The sequence below is a fragment of the Hemitrygon akajei genome, chromosome 5 (genome assembly GCF_048418815.1).
Source record: "Hemitrygon akajei chromosome 5, sHemAka1.3, whole genome shotgun sequence".
Lineage (NCBI taxonomy): Eukaryota > Metazoa > Chordata > Chondrichthyes > Myliobatiformes > Dasyatidae > Hemitrygon > Hemitrygon akajei.
The window spans coordinates 181,578,965-181,605,841 of record NC_133128.1 but is presented as its reverse complement, the minus strand read 5'-3'; the positions used below and the strand labels follow the sequence as shown (position 1 = coordinate 181,605,841).

The 26,877-nt window shown below is 39.8% G+C and overlaps 1 protein-coding gene across 2 annotated transcripts in view; it reads left to right on the top strand.

Annotated features, from left to right (window-relative positions):
- Positions 1-23,572, top strand: part of ly75 (lymphocyte antigen 75) — a 180,320-nt gene extending 156,748 nt beyond the window's left edge. For both annotated transcript variants that reach the window (XM_073047388.1, XM_073047387.1), the window contains exons 31-35: positions 3,641-3,815; positions 7,340-7,504; positions 14,729-14,851; positions 19,255-19,428; positions 21,368-23,572. In XM_073047388.1, the coding sequence (XP_072903489.1) occupies positions 3,641-3,815; positions 7,340-7,504; positions 14,729-14,851; positions 19,255-19,428; positions 21,368-21,573 (843 nt within the window). In that variant the 3' untranslated portion in view covers positions 21,574-23,572. The remainder of the gene's footprint in view (positions 1-3,640; positions 3,816-7,339; positions 7,505-14,728; positions 14,852-19,254; positions 19,429-21,367) is intronic.
- Positions 23,573-26,877: the final 3,305 nt, after the last annotated feature.

The following is a 26,877-nucleotide window of genomic DNA, read 5'->3' as shown; positions in this document are numbered from 1 at the left end:
AGACCAGACAACCCAACCTAAGCACAGGCTGGATCAACTACCAGAAAGCATACAACTCATGGATCCTGGAATGCCTGTCCATATACAAGGCCAAAAAGACACTAAGGACCTTCTTTGAGAGCTCAGTGAGCTGCTGGAGAACAGTGCTAGAGGTTAACTCAGAGCCAGTAGCACAAGTGAGCATCAGATGTGGAATATACCAAGGTGATGCACTCTCCCCACTGCTGTTCTGCATAGGCTTGATCCCCCTCAGCCAGATCATCTCAGAGAGTAGACATGGGCACAGGTTCGAGAGTGGAGTGACCATCGGCCACCTCCTGTACATGGATGATGTTTTCCAGAAATGAAAGAGACATTGACTCACTAATCCACCTGACAAGGGTGTACAGCAGAGACATTGGAATGTCATTTGGACTAGAAAAGTGCAGCAAGATGGTGGTGAAAAGAGGCAAACTCATCTAGACCGTTGGAGTCAAGTCAACCAAAGGCCACATACCAAGTGTACAGGAGAGCTACAAATACCTGGGGATCCTGCAGTGCATGGAAACCACGATGAGGACACAAGGAAGGCTGCAACATCCAAAGAGTGAGCCGGGTCCTAAAAAGCCAGATGAATGGGTAGAACGAGATCAGAGCCATCAACACACTCACCCTACCAGTCATCAGGTACCCAGCCACAATATTGTGCTGGCCAAGGAATGAACTGTAAGCCACTGACATCAAGACTTGGAAACCACGAACAATACTTGGAGGTTCCATCCAAAGTCCAACGTTGAATGGCTCTACACCCGCTGGAATAAAGGAGGACAGAGGGTGGAAGTGTCAGGGCCACAGTCCTGGAAGAAATGCGAAACATTCATGCGTATGTCAGGAAGATGGCCCCTAACAACAACCTGCTAGGAGAATACCTCAGACGGCAGGCAGGGGATTTGGAAATCGAAGTGGGTGAAAAGCTCGAGGACCAGAGGTCATGCCAGGACAAGCTACTGCACGGGATGTGCCATCTCCAGATATCAGAGGTGACTGACATAAAAAAGTCCTACCAATGGCTGGAAATGGCAGGGCTGAGGAACAGCACAGAGGCACTGATCATAGCCGCACAAGAACTGGCACTGAGCACAAGAGCAATAGAAGCAGGGGTCTGTCACACCAGACAAGACCCAAGATATAGACTGTGCAGGGAATCTGCTGAAACCACCCAGCACATAGTAGCAGGGTGCAAGATGCAGACAGGGATAGCATACACTGAATGACACAACAAAGTTGCAGGAATTATGTACAGGAACATCTGCACTGAGTATGGATCGGACACTTCCAGGTCCAAATGGGAAACACCCGAGAAGGTAGTGGAAATAAACAGAGCTAAGATCCTGTGGGACTTCCAAAATCAAACTGATAAGCAGGTACAAGCCAAACCACCAGACATGGTATAGCCATGTAACCATATAACAATTACAGCACGGAAACAGACCATCTCAGCCCTTTTAGTCCGTGCCGAATGCTTACTCTCACCTAGTCCCAACTACCTGCACTCAGCCCATAACCCTCCATTCCTTTCCTGTCCATATACATATCCAATTTTTTTTAAATGACAAAATCGAACCTGCCTCTACCACTTCTACCAGAAGCTCATTCCACACAGCTACCACCCTCCGAGTAAAGAAGTTACCCCTCATGTTACCCCTAAACTTTTGCCCCTTAATACTGTAATACTGGTCAAGGAACAGAAGAAAGCAATTGTAGCAGTACAGCGCAATACATAAAATTACTATTATGTTTTGTAGCTTCAAAACATTAAACTAGTTCAAAGGAAGACACCAAGGTCCGGGAATGCGGGTCTAACTTCATGTTTACTTTAAGCAAGGTGCACACATATCATGTGGATATTCACATATTTGTACATATAATCCACAATGATTTATTTAAGGTAAATGAACAAGAATGATGAATCAACTATTTTTATATGCACGCACGCACGCACACACACACACACACACACACACAGATACTACTGAAATATTAAATGCACAACCATAACTACAGTATAGTTTGACCACTATGAATTTTCACTAGCCTAATTTCAAATTTCCCATGCCCCCCACCCCCACAGCCATCACCACTTTTTGTTGGTGCCATTAGCAGAATCGGCTGGTGTGGTGGCATGGGTTTTAAAAGAAGCAAGTTTTTCCTTTGTGTTGTTATACATTTATTTTTATAAATTGTGCTTCTTATCTAGCCCCAGTCATGTCTTCATTGAATAAAGAAAATGCTTCTTGTGATATAAAGCTCATATACCTTATGTTAACTGTACAAGATAAGGTGAAATTTCTGAAAAAACTCGACAGTGTCTTTGAAAAGCATATGCAACTTGAATAACATTGGCTTTTCCACAGTTTATGAAACAAAAAGAAAAGTTGCTCTATTTCTTTGCTGACAGCGAATCAAAAAACCCAGATGTGCATAAGGAAAACAATGAAAGATGGAAGATGTTCACGACTAGATAACATTCTCATAGTGGTTTATCAATGAAGGTATAGCACTGTCAGGAGAGATGGTGAAGGAATAAGTGAAATTATTTCCTAAAGAACTAGGAGTATGAGTGTGATTACAGTGAAGAGAGGCTTCAGCGTTTCGAGTGGCAACCTGGCATAACATTTCGTGCAGTGTGTGGTGAAAATCAGACAGCTGACAAGGAAACAGCTGCTGAGTTAGTTTCTTTTGCAAATGGGAGTCTTGAGCAGGACTACAATGCAGATGAATTTGCCTTATATTGGCCTATGAACCTAACCACCTGTGATTCAACAAAATCACTAATCTGGCATTACACAGGTCCCAGTCATTCTGGATTTGTGGTGGTCAACCTGTACTGTGCAAAAATATTAGGCACCCTAGCTATATATATGTGCCTAAGACTTTTGCACAGTTGTAAATAATGCCCTCATTAACCTTTGTGGGCAATTTTAGTAAGTATACACATGGATTCCTTTGCTGCCCTATTTTGGAATTTTGTTCTTTTAATCCATTCTTACTAGAAGATAAATGTAAGAAATCCAAACTGGGAAAGAAATGCATCAAGATGCAATCACCCGCTTGGTAGAATCTCAAAACCTACTCTCTGTGCTTGAGTAAGTCAGATCGGCCTGTCGAACATGTACAGCAATTCAGACAGGATCAAAGACAGGCATTACCTTATCACATTTGATAAGGAAGCTTGAAGTTTTAAGTTGCAAATATCAGAGATTTAAAAAAATGAAGAGATCAAAAAATACATTTTGACGACTGCTCAATATTTGGGTAAAAGCTTTGAAGAGAAACAAAAAATGTAAATTTTCTGATTTGCTACGAGTAGCAATATGGTCAGATCTGTATGAGGAAAATGCAATTTTCATTTAAAAGTAGAAAAAACTATATCAACCAAGCTGTGGTAGTTAACGATGAGTCATGTTATATAAGCAGTAGTTTAATAAGCACAGTAAAGTCCTGGGAAAAATTAATTGCTAATGATTGATGTAAGAAATTAATATCTTCCACTATTGAAGATGTGGACTTAGTTCAATGTCACTGCTGAGAGTGCACTCTTATTAATAATTAGTTCATTGCAATTGTTCATTTAATATTAATTTTCCTTTATTTGCACTAGGGAGGATCAACATTTGAATGGTCAGATGGAAGCAATGCAGATTACAGACCTTGGGAGTACTCTCATCTTAATTCAAAGGGCAATTGTGTGTACATGGACACAAAGGGCTTCTGGAACCGCACTAGCTGTAGCACAGAAGCAGATGGGGCTATATGTTATGTTTCACAGAATGAAGGTATGATTGCAATTTAGACAAAATAATATGCTCTTTCCCATTATTAAGATAGTGCAAGTAAACTGATGTCACATCAAAAACTTTGGAACTTTATTTTAAGCATGTAGCAAAACATTACTTGTAAGATACAGATGTCAAACACAGAAGAAAAGTTCAAAGATTCTCTAAGCCATCCAATGTCTATTGGAAATCAGCTGGTGAATTATTAAGTTGCCAAAATTATTGGGAACTTTTCATATTTTTAACTTGTTCATTTTCACCAGAACATGTGTCTATTGTAAGCTTTATCTTATTGATATCTTAATTCCATCACTAACACCCTGACTACACTGCCTCTGGCAAATTAGACACAGTTTCCAATTGATATGAACACATTCATAGACAGACAATGACACCTGCCTATCTCCTCCCCTGGGTCCCCTCCCCCTTCCCTTTCTCCTAGTGTCACTCTCCTCTCCTATCAGATTCCTTCTTCTCCAGCCCTTTACCTTTCCCTCCTAGCCAGCTTCACCTATCAGATTCTAGTTACTCTCCTTCCCCACCCCACCCCACTTCTTATTCTAGAGTCTTCTCCCTTCCTTTCCCCTCCTGAAGAAAGGTCTCAGCCCAAAATGTTGACTGTTTTCCATAGTTGCTGCCTGACCTGCTGAGTTCCTCCAGCGTTTTGTCTGTGTTGCTTCATAGACAGTAGATGTTTTGGGTTGAGATCCTTCATCAGCACTTGGAAGTATGAGGTGCTATTCTCATAATTTACATCTGGCTCAACTTGGGAAGAAGAAATAAAAAGGCTGGCCACCAGGAGATCCTGGCTGTTACAGCAGAAGGAGCAAAGGTGCTCGACAAGAAGTATTCTCCAAATCGGCATTGGATCTTGCTGAGGTAGAGAAGGCCACTCAGAAAACACTGGATGAATAAATGATCCGGATAAGTTCACTTATTGGGTCCCTTAATGGTGGTGAGGGAGGGGAGCTGTAGCAGCAGATTGCAGGAATGAGCACCTGGACAGGATCAGTAGGGAGAGATGAGCAGCAATAGAGTCACAGAGAGGTTTTAATTCCACTTTCCACTCCAACATTGACCTTGTATTCCACTGAGGTAGTATCCAACCTGACGGCAAGGGCATCAATTTTTCTAATTTTTGGTAACCACCCCTTTTTCCCCCATCGCACAGTCCCATCACCCTTCTCTTTCCTCTCCCACAACCTCTCAATCTGCCCCTCACCCATGCATTCCTCCCTCCATTTTCCTTCCTCACCTTTTTCTACCCTTTGTCACTTATTTCTTTCTCACTCTCCTCCTTCCCATCTGCCTATCCTCCTCCTCTTTCCGGGAAACACCTACCATCTGCCTGTGCTTGCTCCAGCACCTACTTCAACCCTTTTATACTGAGGGCTTCTTCCTTTTTCCTTTCCAGTCTTCATGGAGGGTCTCAACCCACAACATCAACTATCCATTTCCTTTCATAGATGGTGCCTGTCCTTCTGAGTTCTTGCAGCACTTTGTATGTTGCTCCAGATTTCCAGCATCTGTCGTTTTGCTTCTGTCTCTATGAATATGGTTATGCTATCTTATATGAAAAAGTATGTTTTTACTTAACACTTTGTAGAGAATTTTTGCCCAATTGAGTTTAAATTCAAAGTTCAAAGTAAATTTATTGTCCAAGTACATATGTCACCATATACAACCCTGGGATTCACTTTCCTGCAAGCACACTCAATAATCCATAGAATAATAACCTTAACAGAACCAGTGAAAGACTGCACCACTTGGCCATTCAACCAGTGTGGAAAGACAACAGACTGTACAAATACAAAAAGAAATAAGTAATAATAATAATAATAATAATAATAAATAAGCAATAAGTATCGAGAACATGAGATGAAAAGCCCTTGAAAGTGAGTCCTTTGGTTGTTGGAACATTTCAGTGATTAAGTTGAGTAGGGTTTGAGAGCCTGATGGTTGAGGGGTAGTAACTGTTCCAGAACCTGGCAGTGTGAGACCTGAAACTTCTTCCTAACTATGTTGGAATTCTTGAAGCTAACCTGCTCCATAATTATATTAATATAATAATCTGATAGTACTAGCAAGTCTATACTATTCTTTGTCTTTCAAACTTTTTTGATGGATGTGTTATTATGGATATTGTTTCATTTTTAGAATTTTGCCAAACTATGTGCAGATTACTGATTAATGAATATTTTAAGTAAGCATTTTGGGCGATCTCACTCAAAGTGCATGGGTTTGCCCTATGCCTTGCTTCCCTTACACATAACAAAGATATCCTGGACACTAAGTTAATTGGCTGTTTTAGGGGTTGGTAATTAGTAAGAGGATGTAATGGGCTGGGTTGATCAGACCCAAAAGACCCAGAAGATTTTTGCTGTTGTTGGAATTCCAACTTGTGAAATCACCCTGGTTCCATCATAGGCAAAAACTATCGCGATCCCTCAGTCTAGGTGAAGTCTCAGGAACCAAGCATAGGTACGTCAATAAATAAGGGTTCAATCCACAAGCATAGCGAGACACACAGGGACAAACAAACTATTTGGTCACATGCCATCGGTGCCTTGAGGTGAGGAAAGAATCTAGCCGCTACTAACAAACATTTAACAAAACGTACGGTGTAAGTACCCAGCTGCTATTAGCAAACATTTAACAAACCTTACATGCTGTGAGCTCACAAAGAGTTAAAGTGTCACTTGGAATTGTTCAGACTTCCACCTAATATTTTTACAACATTTAATACACCACAACACAGAGCAGCAGCAGGTGTTCATGGATACGTGGGAGAATAGGGTACAGGGAAAGAGTGATGAAATGGAATTGATGAGAAAAATAAGAAACGAGTTGTAAAATCCAGCTTAGTTTACAACTCATGTTTTCAGTATTATTTTAATCTGTGTAGTTTTTTTTCTGCATGGTGTTTGTCTGTAAATACAGGTTTTTTTTGTAAAATCCTGTTGTAGTTCATTTTCCTGTAAATGCCTGCAATAAAATAAAATGAATCTCAAGATGGTATATGGTATCATACTTTGAAAATAAACTTACTTTGAAATTTGAACAGTCAGGCAGTGTTGAAAAACAATAAGCTGTCTTATTGTGCTTCCCAACTTGGTCTTTGGTGTTTAATTTATTTATGACACTTGAAGGTGGGGTGGGGGGGAAAATGAAATTTCCATCATCAGTTCATTCCGTAATGTACATTCAGATGGTAGCAGAAACTTCCGAAGTGTGATTTTGTCCTCTGTGATTTTCCTTCCCTTTCTTCTTTCTGGGAAATTCTTATTATGAAAGAGATAAGAGAAATGTGATTGCAAGACGTATGCAAATACAACTGTGTTAAAACTGAGCACTGTCACTATGCTGCTTACAGTGAGTTCTAAGAAAATCTTTTCAGCCTACGTGTCATCTATTAATCTAATTCAATTTCAATAAAATGTAGCTACAACATTACTTATTCTAATCTACATTTAAAAGCTTTTTAAGGGAATTACATTTGTATAACTGAAAATATATTTTTGCAGCTACATCCTCTAATGATCAGGAAGGAAGTTCAATGTTCTGCCCCAAGAAAGATGGACAATCATCATGGATCAGATACAAAGACCACTGCTATGCATTTGACATGGGATTATACAATTGGTCTGTATTTACCATAGACAAAACTAAATCAGTTTGCCACGAGCTAGGTATGTTCCATTTTCATCTTTGATGCAACTAAAGTAGCTCTTGGTAGAACCACAGGAAACACCTGCATTGGTTTTTAAAATGTTTTAAATTAATCTTTGATTAATTACAGTTATTGCTCATGTAGATTTATTCTCTGACATTATAATGTGCTTGGACAATAATACAACCATCTGTGCACCTAACTAATCATCTCTGTAAAATCTTTAAAGGACTTGTACATGATCTTGTATGTGGAAACGTATCAGATTAAGATTGAGGGGAGATTTGATAGAGATATACAAAATTATGAGGAGTATAGATATGGTAAACGTAAGCAGGCTTTTTCCACTGACATTGGGTGGTTCTATAGACGATAAAACCATAAGATGTAGGAGCAGAATTAGGCCATTTGGCCCATCGAGTCTGCTCCGCCATTCAGTCATGGCTAAACCTTTCCCCCCTCCTCAGTCCTGCTCCCCGGCCTTCTCCGCATAACCTTTTATACCATGGCCAATCAAGAACCTGTCAATCTCTGCCTTAAAAGCACCCGACAACCTAGCTAAAGGAATTTCTCAGCATCTCTATTTTAAATGAATGCCCCTCTGTCATGAGGTTGTACCCTTTTGTCCCAGACTCCCCCACTGAGGGAAGCATCCTTTCCACATGTACTCTGTCTAGGCTTTTCAATATTCAAAAGGTTTCAATGAGTTCCCCCCTCATCCTTCTAAATGCCAGAAAGTACAGGCCCAGAGCCATGAAGCGTTTCTCATATAGTAACTCTTTCATACCTGGAATCATCCTTGTGAACCTTCTCTGAACCGTCTCCAAAGCCAGCACATCTCTTCTGAGATAGAGCCTAAAACTGTTCATAATCCTCACCAGTGCCTTATAAAGCCTCAGCAAACCATCTCTACTGCTGTGGTCTTGAAATGAATGTTAACATTGCATTTGCCTTCCTCACCACTGACTCCACTTGCAAGTTAACCTTTAGGGTGTTCTGCACAAGGACTCCCAAGTCCCCATGCATCCCAGATTTTTGGATTTTCTCCCTGTTTTGCCACTTTCATGCCCATTCTTCCAATCTGTCTAAATCCTTCTGCAGCCTTCCAGTTTCCTCAACACTACTCCCCCCCCCCCAGCAATCTTCATACCATCTGCAAACAAAGCCATCTATTTCGTTATCTAAATTATTGATATACAGCATAAAAAAATAAGAGTCCAAATACCGACCCCTACGGAACACCACTAGTCACCAGCAGCCAACCGGAAAAGAATTGTTTTATTCCCACTCGCTGCCTCCTACCAATCGGTCAATGCAGTAACCGTGCCAGTAACTTTCCTGTAATACCATGATATCTTAACTTAATAAGCAGCCTCATGTGTGGCACCTTGTCAAAAGCCTTCTGAAAGTCCAAATATGCAACAGCCACTGCATTCCCTTTATTTATCCCGCATGTAATCTCTCCATCAGGTTCATCAGGCAAGAGTTTCCCTTAAGTAATCCATGCTAACTTGGTTCTATCTGGTGCTGAGTCAGCAAGTACTCCACAACCTCAGCCTTAACAATTCACTTCAACATCTTCCCAACCACTGAGGTCAGGCTAACTGGTCTATAATCTCCTTTCTGCTGCCTCCCTTCTTTCTTAAAGAGTGGAGTGACATTTGCAATTTTCCAGTCCTCTAGAACCGTGCCAGAGTCCAGTGATTCTTGAAAGATCATTACTAATGCCTCCACAATCTCTACCGCCACCTCTTTCAGAACCCTGGGGTGCAGTTCATCTGGTCCAGGTGTCTTATGTACCTTTAAGTCTTTCAGCTTTTTGAACACCTTCACCGTTACTAGTAATAGTAACTGCACTCACGTCTCTTCCCTCATACTCTTCAACACCTGGTCGACTGCTCGTGTTTTCCACAGTGAAGACTGATGCAGAATACTCATTTAGTTCATTTTTCAACTCCTTGTCCCCTGTTATTATCTCTCCGGTCTCACTTTCAAGCGGTCTTATATCCACTCTCATCTCTCTAATTTTATTTTAACATACTTGATAAAGCTTTGATATCCTTTGCTAGCTTGCTTTCATATCTCATCTTTTCCCTCATAATAATTATTTTAGTTGCTCTCTGTAGGTTTTTAAAAGCTTCCTAATCCTCTCTCTTCCTGCAAATTTTTGCTTTGTTGTATGCCCTCTCCTTTGCTTTTACGTTAACTTTGACTTGCCTTGTCAGCCACAGTTGTACTATTTTGCCATTTGAGTATTTCTTCATTTTTGGAGTACGGCTACCCTGCCCCTTCCTCATTTTTCCCAGAAACTCACGCCATTGCTGTTCTGCTGTCATTCCTGTCAGCTTATCCTTCCAGTTTACTTTGGCCAATTCCCCTTTCATATAACTGTAATTTCCTTTACTCAGCTGAAATACTGCTATGTCAGATTTTACTTTCAACCTACCAAATTTCAGGTTGAATTCATCATAATGTGATCACTGTCTTCAAAGAGTTCCTTTACCATAAGCTCCCTAATCACCTCCAATTCATTACATAACATCCAATCCAGTACAGTTGATCCCCTAGTAGGCTCAATTGACAAACTGCTCTAAAAAGCCATCTCATAGGCGTTAAACAAATTCACTCTTGAGATCCGTTACCAACCTAATTTTCTCAATCTGCCTGCATGTTAAAATCTCCCATGACTGTCATAACATTGTCCTTTTGACGTCTTTTTTATTTCCTGTTCTTTTTCCCTTATCAGAGGTGATTGTTTTGCCTTACCTGCCTAATGTATTTTTAAAATATTTTAAACACCAAGTCAATCTATGCTAAAGAGGAGAATATTTTTTAAAAGTCTTTAAAATCTCAGCCATGGCAGTGATCTGGTAATTTTGTATAGCATCTCTTTCAAAGCCACATATTTTTCTTTAAATTAAATTCCCCATACCATATTTCCAATAGTATTTATACAAGACTCAATGCAATTGAAAATGTTCACGTTTAGTAGCTGTTAATGTTAAATAACATACACTTGATATCATTTAATTAATTTATTTGGTTTATTTCTGAGATACAGCACGGAATGGGCCCTTCTGGTCTTTTGAGCCAATATTTCCCCAATTTGATCCTCATCTAATCCTGAGATAATTTATAATGACCAATTAACCTACCAACTGGTGTTTCTTTGGACTGCGGGAGGAAACCCACACAGTCATGGGGAGAACATGCAAACTCCTTAGAGGGAATTGAACCCTGGTCTCTGGTACTGTAAAGTGTTGTGTGAACCACTGCACTACTGTGCCACCCGACAGTTGTATGGAAAATGCTAGAATCTTTAGACTGTGTGGTAACAGGGCACTCAAAAAGTAATTCCAGAATTGGACAGTAAAATAGATTTATGAAAGTGAAATTACGTTAGGTAGATCTATTTTTTCAGGTTGTAATAGAGAGAATAGTTAATCACAAAAGATCATTAATTTGTTACAATGACCAGTGGGAGTCTTGCTATGCATAGTCTATATTAATGATATGAATGAAAGGATTAATGTCAATAGATCCAAGTGAAATCTGATTTTGATTCAAAGCTGGGTATAGAGGGACTTCAGTGGGATGTAGACTGACTAAATTTGGATTTGGACTGCACTCAGTGAGTTGGGAGCGCAAGAAGAGTGCTACGTTTTCACTTGGGTTCACACTCGGGATTAAAAAGGCAGTGCTTTATAGCAGTTTTCCAGATTTGGACTGCACTCAGTGAGTTGGGAGCGCAAGAAGAGTGCTACGTTTTCACTTAGATTCACACTCGGGATTAAAAAGGCAGTGCTTTATAGCAGTTTTCCAGATTTGGACTGCACTCAGTGAGTGGGAGCACAAGAAGAGTGCTACGTTTTCACTTGGGTTCACACTCAAGATTAAAAAGGTAGTGCTTTGTGGCAGTTTTTCAGATTTTGATGCCACCCAATCAGTGAGGGGATCCATTAAAAAGGATGAATAAAAAAATAAGGCAGCAGCAAGCGGATGTGGCCATTGTCAGAGCGATAATTGTTGTGAGTGGGCTAGTGTTAGAGTGAGGAGACTTTGGCTCATTAGGCTTGGGTGAGGTAGCTATCTGGTAAGTTTCGTCTTTATTCATCATTCCTCATCGGTTAGGGCACGGTTAGTGCAGTGAGAATGGCTCCAGGGGCAGTGTTTTGTTCTGTGTGAAATGTGGGAATACTGGGAGACCTCCAGCCTCCCGAATAACCACATCTGTACCAGGTGCACCGAGCTGCAGGTCCTTGGAGAATGTGTTAAGGAACTGGAGCTACAGCTCGATTAACTTTGGCTCATAAGGGTGACCGAGGAAGTGATAGATAGATAGGAGCTACAAGGAGGTAGTCACCCCTGGGTTGCAGGAGGCCGGTAAACGGGTGACTGTCAGGAGAAAGAAGGGAAATGAGCAGCCAGTGCAGACTACCCCTGTGGCCATTCCCCTCAATAATAAGTTTTGGATACTGTTGATGGGGATGACCTGCCAGGAGCAGCCATAGCAACTGAGTCTGGCTCTGTGGCTCAGAGGGTGAACAGGCCTACAATGCTGATAGGAGATTTGGTGAGCGCAGTAGAGACACCCAGGTGGCATGTTGTCTCCCAGGTGCCAAGGTCAGGGATGTCTCAGATCTGGTCCATGGCATTCTAAAGGGGGTCTGTGAACAGCCAGAAGTCTTGGTACATAGTGGCACCAATTACATAGATAGGAAAGGTGAGGAGGTCCAGAAGAGAGATTTTAGAGGGCTAGGTAGAAAGCTGAAAAGCAGGACAGCCGGGATAGTAATCTCTGGATTTCTGCCTGTGAGGGTAAGAACAGGAGCATTTGGCAGGTGAATATGTGGCTGAGGAAATGGTTCAGGAAGAAGGGTTTCAGATGTATGGACCTTTGGGATCTCTTCTACGGAAGATATGACCTGTGCAAAAGGAACAGGTTAAAACTGAACCCAAAGGGGACCAATATCCTTGTGAGCAGATTTGCTAGAGCTATTCAGGAGAGTTTAAAGTAATTTGGCAGGAGGATGGGAACCAGAGTGATCGTGCTGAAGATGGGATAATTGGTTTACAAAACTTGCAGCAGAGTTCGTCTGTGTATGACAGTGTATGACATCGTTGGCAAACTGAATCATGGCTGAAAGAAGATTGTAGCTGGGTGCTTAACATCCAAGGATACACATTGTTTCAAAAGGACCATCAGGTTGGCAGGGGGGTGGGGTGACTCTGTTGGTAAAAAGTGAGATCAAATCATTAAAAAGACGTGACACACGATCAGAAGGTGTAGAATCACTGTGGATATAAGAAACTGCTGGAGTAACAAGACCCTGATGTGAGTTACATACAGACCTCCAAACAGTAGTAAAGATGTGGTCTATAAATTAGTAGCAGCATGGTAGCATAATGGTTAGCACAATGCTTTACAATACCAGCTACTAAGGTTCAATTCCCATTGCTGCCTGTAAGGAGTTTGTCTGGTAAAGGGTGGAAATGAAAGGAGTCTTTTCTGCTGGTGACTAGTGATGCTCCATAGGGGACTGTGTTAGGACCGTTTCTTTTTTACATTAATGATTTGGCCAACAGAATTGATGGCTTTGTAGCCAGGTTTATGGACAATACGAAGATAGGTGGAATTAGTTTTGAGGAACCAGAGAGGCGACAAAAAGATTAAGAGAATGGGCAAAGAAGTGGCAAATAGGCTATAGTGTTGGGTAGTGTATAATCATGCACTTTGGTAGAAGAAATAAAAGTGTGGACTATTTTTCTAAAAGGAGAGAAAATTCAAAAATCTGAGATTTAAAGGGACATGGGAGCCCTCGTGCAGGATTCCCAAAAGGTCCATTTGTAGGTTGCGTTGATAGTGAGGAAGGCAAATATGATGTTAGCATTCATTTTGAGAGGACTAGAATATAAAAACAAGGATATAATATTGAGCCTTTATAAAGCACGGGTGAGACCTCACTTGGAATATTGTGAACAGTTTTGGGCCTCTTAGAGAAGATGTGCTAGCGTTAGAAAGGATTCAGGGAAGGTTCATGAAAATGATTCCAGAATTGAGGAGCGATTAATGGCTCTGGGCCTCTACTCACTGGAATTCAGAAGAACGAGGGGTGAAACCTATCGAATGTTGTAAGGCATCAACAGAGGATGTTTCCTCTGCTGGTGGAGTCTAAGACCAGAGAACACACCCTCAGAATAGAACGAAGATGAGGAGGCATTTCTTTAGCCAGACAGTGGTGAATCTGTGCAATTCATTGCCACTGGCAGCTATAGAGGTCAGGTCATTGGGTACCTTTAAGGCAGAGGTTGATAGACACTTGATCTGTCAGGCCATGAAGGGATATGGGAAGAGAGTGGGGCTGAGAAGGAAAATGAATCAGCCATGATGAAATGGTAGAGCAATCCTGATGGGCCAAATAGCCTAATTCTGCCCCTATATTTCATTGGCTTGTGGTCTAAATGAATAGGTATGGATTTGGCAGGTGAAAGATATTGAAGGAAAATTAAAGATTATCCGCTTGAAGAGGGAAAAATAGGAAGGTGGAGCATTTTATAAATGGGAAGAGATTGAACAGAGTTGGTGTTTTGAGAGACTTGGATGTACACAGAGCACTGAAAGCAATATCAAGATAGATTCAATAAATGATTATAGCAGTCTTGATTACAAGATGATTTGAGTACAAAGTTGGATGTAGCTTACTCTGATTATGTAGGATCCCAGTGAGACTACCTGGGCTATTGTCTCCCTCTGCTTCTATCTACTTCAACAAAATGAGTGCATCTCAAGTTCAGCAGATTGGTCTATGGGATGGTGGGTTTGTTATGTGTGGAGATTGAGAAGGTTGGAACTATAGTCTCTTGTATTTAGAAGGATGAGAGGTTATCTCATTGAAACACCCAAAATTCTCGCAGATGTTTTCCTTGGATAGGGTGTCTGGAACCATGGATCCTATTCTCAAAATAAATAGTTAGTTAAACTGGATAGTGATGAAAAGAAGCTTTATTTCGCCCTGTAAGTAGTGAATTGTTATCCAAGAGGCATATGAAGGTTTGGTGACCATGTATATTCATTAGATCTTTGTATATTAACGGATGTGTAATTATGGCAGGTAAACTGCAGAAAGGTAAAAGATGAACCGATTTGATTGAATGCCAGCCTGGCAGGAGAATTTGAATATCTTACTTCCATATATTTTTAATGATCTTGTTTGTAACAAATTGCAAATATTTTAAAATCTAGATTCTTCTGCTACTATCTTGAGCATAAAAGATAGAGAAGAAAATGATTTTGTAACCAGACAAATAAAGAAAGATCAGGGAATCACCGGACAGGTCTGGCTGGGAATTGTTCAAAATACGAAAGGTAAGGAAAGATTGCTGAGAAATAAAAAGAGCCTTGATACATGTTGAGCTGCAAATATTATATAATTGTACCATGGGCAAAGTTTTGTTACATTTCTTTTTGGCATTTTCATATTTATTGCCTTTCTGCTGCTTTATCCTGAAATATATTGTGTAGTCAATAGATTAACTACCGGTTTTATTCAGAAATTTGGTTTCAGTTCTCATCTCTCCCTGCTTGCTCTGTATGTGCTTCTTCGGTTTTACTGTTGATAGATGGAAACTGGTAGATGGAAAGCACATCTGTACACCAAGTGGCACTTTGCATTTGTGGCACTTTGCATTTTTGCTCCAAAGTTTATTAAAATACAACCTAAAACTTTATTTGTCTAGATTCTTTCACCACCCTCAACATTGTCTGGAAGCTCTTCGTGTTGAATTACACTTTTTTACTAAACTAATTTGAGACATTTTGCACATTTCCCACAAACAACAAGAAAATAGCATTAGATGACAATAATTAATTAATTAATTAATTATTAATTGACATAGTTAGGTCTTGGAGTAGGATCTCCAATAGTAATTTTTACGTTTTCAGAATGCCATCAGTTATATAATAAGACTATAAGATATAGGATCAGAATTAGACCATTCAGCCCATCAAGTCTGTTCTGCCATTTCAACAGTTAGAAGGATCATAAAAAATCAAATAGGATTGATTAGCTGTTTGTATATGAATTTGTTAGCTTTATGCAACCATCTTAAAGCAAAATAAAGTGTGAAATCTGAATTGTTTGATTTTATTGCCAGCGTGGATTTGTTTTAAATTCTAGTTTGGAATTTCAGGTGATGTTTCAGTGCGGTTTTTATCAGTTAAAGCCCTAGGTATGTCCAAGATGGACTATTTCTTTTTTTGCAAAGGGATCAGGCAAGAATGTGGACTTTGAAGCACAGGCTCAACCAAGATCTTATTGAGCCATATAATGTACTCCTGCTTCAATTTCTTTTGTTCTCACATTAAACATATTAACTATTTGGATGAGCGCATAGGTCACATGATCAATAAGTTTGCGAATGGCAACAAAAATGGTGATGTCGTGGACAGTAAAGGAAGTTGTATATGATTACAATGGCATCTTGTTCAGCTGGGAAAGTGGACACAGGAATAGCAGATAGAACCAGAAGATAAGGCTAAACTCTAACAAGCGATGCACTTAGGAAAGTTAAAATGGGGCAGGAATTACACAGAACCCTGGGGAGTTGTAGAACAGAGTCTTAGCAATACAAGGAAATGGTTCCTTGATAGTGGCCATGTAAGGAGACAAGGTGGTGAATAATGCATATGGCAAGTTTTCTTTCACCAAAGAGCGCAAGAGTTGGGGCATCATGTTTACAACTGTACACGATGTTTAGTGAGACCACATCTGGAATATTGTGTGCAGTTCTGGTCGCCGTACTATATGAAGGATGTGATTGAGTGAGAGAGGCAGCAATAAAGAGTCACAAGGATGTTTGCCAGAACTGTAGGGCTTGAAAAAGGACTGGCTGCAACTGATTTGCCTGGAGCGATGGAAGCTCAGGGGTGATCTTGAAGAATCTAGTAAATCACAATGGATATACATAGCTAAAGTGGATGGTGACGGTCTTTTCCATATGGTAGAGGAATTGAAAACCAGAGGGCATATGTGCAAAGTGAGAGAGAAAAGATTTCAAAGGGAACCTAAAGGTAAGATTTTGGTAGTGGTTATATGGACTAAACTGCCAGTGGAAGTGGTAGAGGCAGGTGCCATTAATAATATTTAAAAGACATATGGACAGGAATGAATCTAAATGATAGAGACTCAATGCAGGCAAAGGGGACTAACTTAGGGAGGCACCTTGGTCAGCATGGATGAGTTGCTGTTTTCCTGCTTTGTAACTCCTATGATTGTACCAAAGTACTTCTTTTTAAAAAGTATAAACAGTAGAGTTTTCTCTATTATGACAAATTAGAATCTAACAAGTTTTGTGCATGAAATCATTCAAAGAGAGGAGAACACCTTGAGAAAATGGTCAATAATCCTACACAGTTCTAATTAAGGTAGAGGTATTGTTTATAAAAGTAGGTAAGTTGTACTGAACCTTAATATAAAACTGATCTGGGTTCCACGAGTATTGTGTTTAATTCTGATTCAAAGCATTAAAGCTGTCTTTTGAGAATCATTTCTGGGATGAGGTCCAATTGCAAAGGTTCAAAAAGTTCAAAGATACACTTAATAGCAGAATAGGTATACAATATACAACCTGAAATTCATCCTCTTCACAGACATCCATGAAACAAAGAAACCCCATAAAATGAATGATAGAAATATCGAAGCCCTGAAGCTCCTCCCTTCACACAAGCAGCCGGAAAAGCTTCCCCCTTCCCCCGCCCGGATAGGATAAAGAGACAGGGATTGTTTCCTTGGAAGAAGGTTAAGGGGAGATTTAATAATTGTATAAAAATGATGAGGGGTCTGACAAGGTGTATTATGGGAGTCTCTTTACTTTGCTGGAGGTCTTGATGACAAATAGTCTGGGTATCCAGCAAAGGGGAAACCAGATTAAGAGAAACAGATGGGGAAAGAACATCAGTGTGGATGGAATCTGGAATGCTCTGCCCACAACTCCAGTGGGGGCCAGTTCTTACAGCTTTCAAGGAGGAGTTGAAAAACATATGGCAGAAAATTTTGCGAGGTTGCAAATTAAGGGTTAATGGATATAGCTGGAGACCGCCCTGATAAAGCATTGGCACGGACATAAAGGGCCTCTGGTCTCCTTCTTGCTGACCCCATTCTGTGACTCTATGAAGCTTCCTCTTGGCTTCTGGAGAGAAGTGTGTGGTGGAGGAAATCCATTGTATGTTGTTGCTTGTATTTGCAAATTCCATTAAATTGACTAAGTCTGTTATGACAATAAACATAATGTTGGAAACATCGTGGAGTTAGGAGGTGTGGCTAAACAATGAAAAATAGTCTCCTGTTGCTTAACCACCAGTCCATCAATATCTGTGCCATATACTCATACCAAAACAGGTTTTGCCCAACTTAGTTAAACTAACAAAATGCAGAATGTCACCTACAGAAATTGTAATTTTTAATCTAGGAGGCTGGGAAATGTAAGTTAGCCATAACAAAATGTTTGATATAATAGAGAAGATTGGCAGCTTGGGTTGGCTGCTTGTTTGCAGGGTTGTTCCCCAAGCCTGGAGGTTAGGTCACAAACATTTCGTCACCAGTGAAAGGTGACATCATCAGTGTGTAGCTGAGTGTTACAAAGACAAAAGGTTCTGTAGATACTGGAAATTCAGAGCAACACACACGAAGTGCTGGAGGAACTCAGCAGGTCAGGCAGCATCTACAGAGAAGAGTAAACAGTAACGTTGCGGGCTGAGACCCTTCTTCAGGACTGAAAAGAAAGGGGAAAAGTCAGAATAAAGAGGTAGAGGAAGAGGAGGAAGAAGTGCAAGGTGGAGGTGATAGGTGAAACTCTGAGTTGGGGAGGTCAGGAGCAAAGTAAAGAGCTGAGAAGTTGATTGGTGAAAGTGATAAAGGGCTGGAGAAGGGAGAATCTGATAGAAGACAACGGAAGAAGAGGAGGAGGAGGAGGAGGAGCACCAGAGGGAGGTGATGAGCAGGTCAGGAGATAAGGTGAGAGAGGGAAACAGGAATGCTGAATGTTGAAAGAGAAGTGGTTCAGTTACCGGAAGTTTGGGATGTCAATGTTCATGCCATCAGGTTGGAGGCTACCTAGACGGAATATAAGGTGGTGCTCCACCATTCTGAGTGTGGCTTCATTGTGGCAGTAGAAGAGGCCGAGGGCAGACATGTCAGAATGGGAATGGGAAGTGGAGTTGAAATGGATGGCTACTGGGAGATTCCGCTTTTTCTGACGGATGGCGTGTAGGTACTCGGCAAAGCGGTCTCCCAATCTACATTGGGTCTCATCAATATACAGGAGGCCATACCAGCAGTACCAGATACAGTAGATGACCCACAACAGGTCTGCAGGTGAAGTGCCATCTCACCTGGAACGACTGTTTGGGACACTGCTTTTCCCCCACCTCCTTATTCTGACCTCTTTCTTTCCAATTCTGATGAAGGCTCTCAACCCAAAACATCAACTGTTTACTCTTTTCCATAGATGCTGCCTGGCCTGTTGAGCTCTACCAACATTTTGTGTGTGTTGCTTCACAATTGAGTGTTGTTTCTGCCAAATGCTCATGCTTATGTTGGCCAAACTCATCGTTCTAATTATTTGGCTGTTGCGCTGGCTTCTAGTCCCTGCTGGGTCCCGGCCAACTGGATAGCAGAGTGATCTCCAATACAAATTACAATCACATCTACATGTCCATCCCTGATTAAGGTTCCATTGTATTTATCTAATTACTTTTGTGTTTCTACACAGATAAATCCTTTCAGTGGCCTGATGGTTCAACGATTTCTTACGCTAACTGGATGAATACAAGCCTCCCAAATTCAACTCAAGATTTATGTGCTGTTATATCTTCAAAAACTGGATTGTGGATTCAAACCAGCTGTTCAGAGAGGCATAGCAGACTAGTGTGCAAAGCTCCACTACGTAAGTTTAAAACATGGCTCAGCAAGTCTTGTATTAAACTAAATCTTAATGACCGCTCACTTCAGTGGTTGCCATAATAGCTGAAAATATGTATGTTGCAGCATAGGATCAGAGTTTGTTAACTTTGTGGCAGCAGCACAATGCAATACATGATAATAGAGAAAGTATGTGAATTACAATGAAAGCAGGGCATTCCTGGGTGATGGGGTTTCTTCATGATGGATATTGCCTTTTTGAGGCATCGTTCCTTGATGATGTCTTGGATGCTACGGAGGCTAGTGCCCATGATGGAGCTAAGTTTACAACTCTCTGAAGCTTATTTCAATCCTGTGTCAACACCACCCCCCCCCCCACCAGATGTTGATGCAGCCAGATTGAATGCTCTCTACAGTACATCTGTAGAAATTTGTGAGTGTCTTTAGTGATGTACCACATGTCCTCAAACTCCAAATGAAATACTGCCACTATCATGTATTCTTCGTAGCTGCATCAATATGTTGGGCCCAAGATAGATACTCAGAGATATTGACACCCAGGAACTTTAAATTGCTCACCTTTCTCCCACTTCTGATCCCTCTGTGAGGATAGAATAATGTTGGTAGAAAATACCAGTTGACTATTGACCCAGGCTTAATGCGGATTTCATTGATTTTGTGTTACAGATTTGTGGATATATGAAACAGAAATTTGAATTTGCATGTCAGAAATTAAGACTTAAAACATTGTGAGGGTCTGCATAAGTGAACTGTATTTTACCTAATGTTGTAGTATTTAGCTATTGGCAAGATTTGCAAATATGATCACATTAGTTTAAGACATGGACAATGTACGTAAGTTTTTGAATTAGATGTCTGTGATAATAATGTAAAGACTGTCTAGAGAGCATTGAAAAAATAATTCAAGCAGCTGGAGTACCACACAACTGGCATAATGAACATGGTGAACTAACATTGCATTAGAAAATCTGGCTCCTCTTGAAGTTGTGAATATGGCAATATAGTGGTGCTGCTGTCTCACAGCTCTAGTAACCTGGGCTCACTATTAACCTTGAGTGATGTTTATGTGGTGTTTGCACAGTCTCACCTTTCCCTCAAGTGATCCATGTTCTTTCCACATACAGAACTGTGTGTGGAAAACTGTACAAAAGTCTGTGCACATATCTATAGCTAGATTGCCTAAGACTTCTGCACAGAATTTTATTTGTCAACGTGGAGTGGAGAGCAAGTTTGTAAATCTAGCAGGAGCAGGGGATATTGGGAGTGGTGAGGATGAAGCACTGTGGGAGGGGCGTGGGACAGGCGGCAGAGAAAGGGGTGCCAGGGGCAGGGGTTGATGCAGGTGCAGACACACTCAGCCTTGAAACATCAGGCAAAGCCATTTGATTCCAAACTGTTTATTGATCATTACAGAATGTCTCTCGGTGCTTCAGTGGGCCAATTTGCCTAATTCTGCTCCTACATCTTATTATTATGGTCTTAAACACTTTGTGTCAATTGAAGGTATTAGGTACCTGCCTTAGATTTTGGGCAAGCTTTATAAATAGAAGCTCTATAATTCCCATTGAAATCAGCAATGACTGGGATCCTGCAACAGTTCTAACCTGGCAAAGAATCATTTCAGGAATTTTGATGAAGTTTATTATCAGAGTTGCAATTACAAATCATGAACAAATTCCAGTCCTTGTGTGCAACTGAACAGGTGCCATAACAGTAGTGTTTTGGGAAACACATACAAAAATGTGCAAGCAGTGTTTGTTGATACCTTCTGTCATTGAGATTGCTACCGTTACACTTGGTCGTGCATGCCTAGAGTATGGGATCCACATATTTTTACATGTTAAATTTTAATTTTTAATATACTAGATAAAGAGCTGCTGATTATTCATTGACTTCGGTTTACCTTTTAATTTGACATTCTGTTATCTTATGTTTCCTTCCAGAATCCAATCACAGAATTGCAGCTTTGGTGGTTACACTGATTTTCATCCTGGTTCTGATCAGTGGAACAGTGTGGATTTTATATAAAAAGAATAAATGGCGATGGGCTAACTTTTTTGGGACTGTGCACTATGAGCGTAGTTATAATGATCCCACAGATAATGATAGTACAGTTATGATAACAGAACTTGAGGAGTTCCATGAATGAAACTTATTTGTGGTTTTATCACCAAACTGCTTGAAACATTTCTAAGATTGAGCCAGATCATGATAGCCTTGAACTCATGCACCCCACCTGCTCCAAATCCCATGCTAAATTCATTTAGTTGCAGGGGGCTATTATAATCCTGTGGCATGGCTTGTGTGCTAAAACATCCTCTGGTGACTGTTGAAGAGGGTCTTTCTCTAAAATGTTTGTCAGTCTTTTTCGGCTAAATCAAAGCCCCAACCCAACTTTGTCAGCTATAAAAACTTCAAGTGCTTCTTTTCAATATTTTTGGTATGTCCCAAATATCCAGAGACATTAAAACTATTAAAAATTAAGTAAATAATCGTTGAAGATATTTTGAAAGCAAACTTAACTGTAAATAAAAATAACACTGGACAACAATTTTTTTCTAAAGTGTTGTTTCCACAGTATTTTTTCTTATGTTTATGGTAGACCATTTGAAGCTGAACACAAATATAATTTCAGATTATTTGTATCTCATAAGACTTTGGAGAAACAAGAAATTAACTTTTATTGCATTTAATTGCATAACAGTGCTGACACTTTGCAGTAGTTCAACTAAGCTAAAAATGTTGATGGTTTTCATTTGTACTCAGTGTCTGAGGCTTCTGGCTTAAGTATCCAACAATAATCAGCCAGCATTGATGGATTACAATAACCATTTCTCCATGACTGCAATGTCCTGATGAAACTTTTCACCATACTTGTCACTGACAGCACAAAGATTTGCAGACAAGTTGTCTAAATGGGAATGAGAAAAATGAATTTTTAGTAACATGTTGCACTTCATGGTTTTGTATGCTTGAAGCGTGTTGTCAACCAGCTGCACATAGTTTGGTGCTCCGTAGTTGCCAAGAAAATTTTCAACAATGACCTTGAATGCTTCCATGCGATTTCTCTCTGGTCCCACAGGAAGTTCTTCAGATTGCCTGTCCTTGATGACCTGTTTGATTTGTGGACCAACAAAAATGCCTTCCTTGATCTTAGCATCAATTATTCTGACTTGAATTATGAATTGAAATAACAAATATAGGTGATTTCAAAAAAAAATTTGCACCATAGGGAAAGTTCATGGTTATTTTCAAGATCAGTAGCTCAAAACCCATACAATACACCCAAAAGTGTTCAGGAAGCAAAATCTTTGTTGTCCAGTGTAATTAAACAACATTAAACTTAAGAAAAAAGTAATTTGGAAAGAAATTTATCTTTCTGCATTCTTCCGAATCTAAACCTCCAAAATATCCATTAGAAGTAGTGGGGTCTCAGATCCTGCAATAGGTTAACATGACAAAGAATCTTTTAGGGAATTTTGATGGAGCTTATTATCAGATTTGCAATTGTAAGTCCTGAGTAAATCCCAGACTAGGTACAGTCTGCACAGCTATATACTGCCAGTGCTGTACAAAACTGCCAGCAAATCTGCCCCATCAATTACGTCATCTGAATAATCTTGCAGTTGTGTTAAATATTTCCTGATTTGCACTACTTATTCTTTGGGGTTATCACTGTAGCAGTTTGTAGAGATTGTGTTCTTTATAAGTATTTGCTTTAAAAACTTATTTTTATACTATATAATGTAAACATTCCAGTGTTTGACAAAATCATAATATATGCAGAGAATGAACTACAAAAAACTGTGCAATTTTTTTCACCAACTATGTGTTACAATGTAATGCATTTGCTTTTATGGATGGTGTTTATTGACTTCTTTGTGCATTAAGCCATTAGCTACTAAACATGAAATTTGCATATTTTAAGAAGTATCAAAGTCCAGAATATAGGTATGGGTTTGAGATAAGATGTATAAACTGGGGAAAATTGTTCTTGTCTACAAAATCATCCTATCTCCTTTGTCAGTGCCTTGTAACTTCCTCCTTGTAGCTGAACCTCAAACTGAAGATTATTGCTCTGAAATTATCAACTGTTCCAAAGTGATAATATGTTAATGGACCACAATAATAATCATATTATCTTATAAGTTCTTTTCTGGAGGATCTGGGTTTATTTCTATAAAATACTCCTTTTAAAAGAGTATATGCAATAAAGAAATTGTTGTTTTCAATAAGGCCACTTGTTCTGATTTGGAAAATTGCAGTCTTTAAACTATATGGATATTCTAAGCATCATTTTTGAGGTTCTGCTGTGCTATTTATGCATATTTATAAAGCTGCAACTATTAAAAACTTAACAGTAGAGATTAATTACTGTAATTATTTTTAATTGGGGGATTTGACAGAAGCAGCTCTAATTGAAGAGCATTGGTCTACCTATAATTATACTGCTGTCAATTTAGTGAATGCCATAATGCTGTTTTTGAATGAGAGTGTATTTACAAAGTGTGAAAACCAAAAAGTTGTAGAAATACCAGACTGATGATATTGTGGAATAAACTTGAGTATTTTTAAGTACTGGCAAACAAATTCAGTAATTGTTCTATGGAAAATTAAACATAATTACTCAGTATTTGAATGGGCAAGATTTTGTGTAATTTTGTAATATAAGATTTTATTGCAAAAGCTCAAGTTCTCAGCTGTAGTATGAGGTTCCCATGAATGAATGAAAATGTTTCATTCACTTCACCTGATTATTCTTCTCTCATAATTTACATGTAAATTAGTAAAAATATTAAAGTATTTTCTCTTGTGTGTAAAAAAAAAATGCAGTCTGCTTTAAATTTCAATTTTAGTGACACACACAAAATGCTGGAGAAACTCAGCAGGCTAGGCAGCATCTACGGAAAAGAGTAAACAGTCGACATTTTGAGCCGAGACCCTTCATCAGGACTAGAATGGAAGAAAAGTCAGAGTAAGAAGGGAAGAAGAAGTACAAGGTGGCAGGTACGGGAGTGGAGGAAGGGGTGAAGTAAAGAACTGTGAAGTTGATCGGGATAAAGGGCTGGAGAAGAGGGAGTCTGATAGGGGAGGACAGAAGATCATGGAAGAAAGGGAAGGGCTGTTTTAGTTGTTTTGCACCATTAGTGCTACAGATTCACAGTTATGTATGTAGGATATCTTCAGAATTATGCAGTTGTTGCTGAGCTGTTACTTTCTTGTCTTTTCGCACTTGTGCATAGAGGTGATATTAAGATTCTGCGATAAAAGGACTTCACGACACTTAAAAGAGATGCAGCTCGTTATAAGATCCCAAATAGATACTAGTTTGCGATTCAAGAATTGAGCATGTCCTGTATTTTGTGATTCAGCTTATTTCCTCTCCGTGCTATGGTACAGATTGATGGTGGTCATGGAGTAGATTTATTCCAGTTCTACTTTAAGATCTTGCCTTTTTCTTGGCTCTGCACTCCCTAGCAGTCTGCCCAGATCAATAGCTAATCCTCTTGTTAGACACACTTTGCATATATGGGCTCAGTTCAGGAAATGCTATGGTTTCCAGGGGTTTTCCGTTTCTAGCCCTGTCGCACATAATCACCTTTTTTTACCTACTACGTACGATTCAGCATTCCATGTTTGGTACAGGAAGGGCATTAGACATTTTGAAGATCTCTTCATTGATAATCGCTTCACTTCTTTTCAGCAGCTCTCCGTTAAGTTCAACCTGCCTAACGCTCACTTTTTCAGATATCTCCAAATCCGACACTTTACTGCTCCTTTAATTCCTAACTTTCCTGAAATGCCTGTGAAAAATGCTATGGACCTATTTCTTTCCATTAATCCACTAGGTAAAGGTTTAATATCAATTATCCGAGATAAACTAGCAGCCTTACGACGGGCCCCTGTGGATAAAATTAAAATGGCCTGGGAGCAGGATTTAAATATCTCCTTATCCGAGGAGAGCTGGGACTCAGTTCTCAAATCGGTTAACTCAACCTCTCTCTGTGCTCGCCATTGCCTTTTACAGTTTAAGATTGTTCACAGAGCCCATATGTCTAAATCTAAACTATCTCGATTCTACCCTGGCATTAGTCCGCTCTGTGATAAATGCAAGAGGGGCGTGGCCTCTCTCATCCATATGTACTGGTTCTGTCCTAGCTTGGAGAAATTCTGGAAAGATGTCTTCACTACATTATCGGGTATTCTGAATCAGCACCTAGAACCTAACCCCTTAATTGCTCTGTTCGGTTTTTGGGGCGAGACAGATTTATGTCTGGGTCCAACCAAATGCCGAATACTATCCTTTGCCTCTCTCCTGGCGAGACACTTGATCCTCCTTAGATGGAGAGATGTTGCCCCGCCCACTCATGCGCAATGGCTTAACGACATTATGGCCTGCATGGACCTCGAAAAAATTCATTATTCAGTTCTTAATTCGGATCTAAAGTTCCATAAGGTCTGGGGACCTTTTATCGAGTACTTTCATAACCTTCCTCTTGACTAGGGTTTTTTTTCTTTTTTTTTCTCTTCGGTCCCTTGCTTTCAGCTCCCTTTTTTTTCTGGTAGTAGGCATTATTATCCTCTGTTGCTAAGTGTATTCACAGTCTGGGAGTTTGACTGTCCTGACTTATACACTTTATATTGTGTGGTGGTTGGTCTGGAGTTGTTGTTTTTTTCTTGTGTTGTGGGGCTTGGGGAGGACACTAAGCTCACTTGTCTTTAATTTAGGTGCTTTTTTGTTAAATTATCTTCCTTTGTAGCATATTGTTATTGTATGCTTAATTTTGCACTGTATTAATGCTCTTCATTGGGATTTGGGGTTTTTAATTTTGTAAAATGTTTTGAAAAACTAATTAAAAAATTTTTTTTTAAAAATCTTGCCTTTCAAGTTAACTTGAAATTGAAGTCTCCGCCTTCTGATAAGGTCTTGTGTAATATAGCAAACACAAAGTACACTGCAGATGCTGTGGTCAAATCAACACAAACAAACAAGCTGGAACAACTCAGCATGTCGGGCAGCATCCGTGGAAATGAGCAGTCAACGTTTCAGGCCTAGACCCTTCATCAGGACTAATATAGCTTTGGGAGGGAGGGTTGGGCGAGCACTAAAATTCGCCAGATAATTTGTTCTTTTCTTTTATGTTGAAGTTACAGAAATCTTTTTCTTGTCATTGAGGAATTTATAATGGAGATATCTTTATCAGTGGGGATTAGAGCCACAGCAGGTCAGCAAGTACAGTACATCAGGACCAGTACATTTTGGCCCAGTTAAGCAGCTGTCCCAATTAGCTGAAGTTTTATGGAAATAATTGGAGGTGTAACAAAAGACAAACTACTGTTTAACTGAGTATTTAAATTAAATACAGAACAAATTAGAACACTACCAATGCTACCTCAGTACTATAAATCTGTGTGTTAGTTCCTATCAGTTATCAATGGAGGAATTCATTGG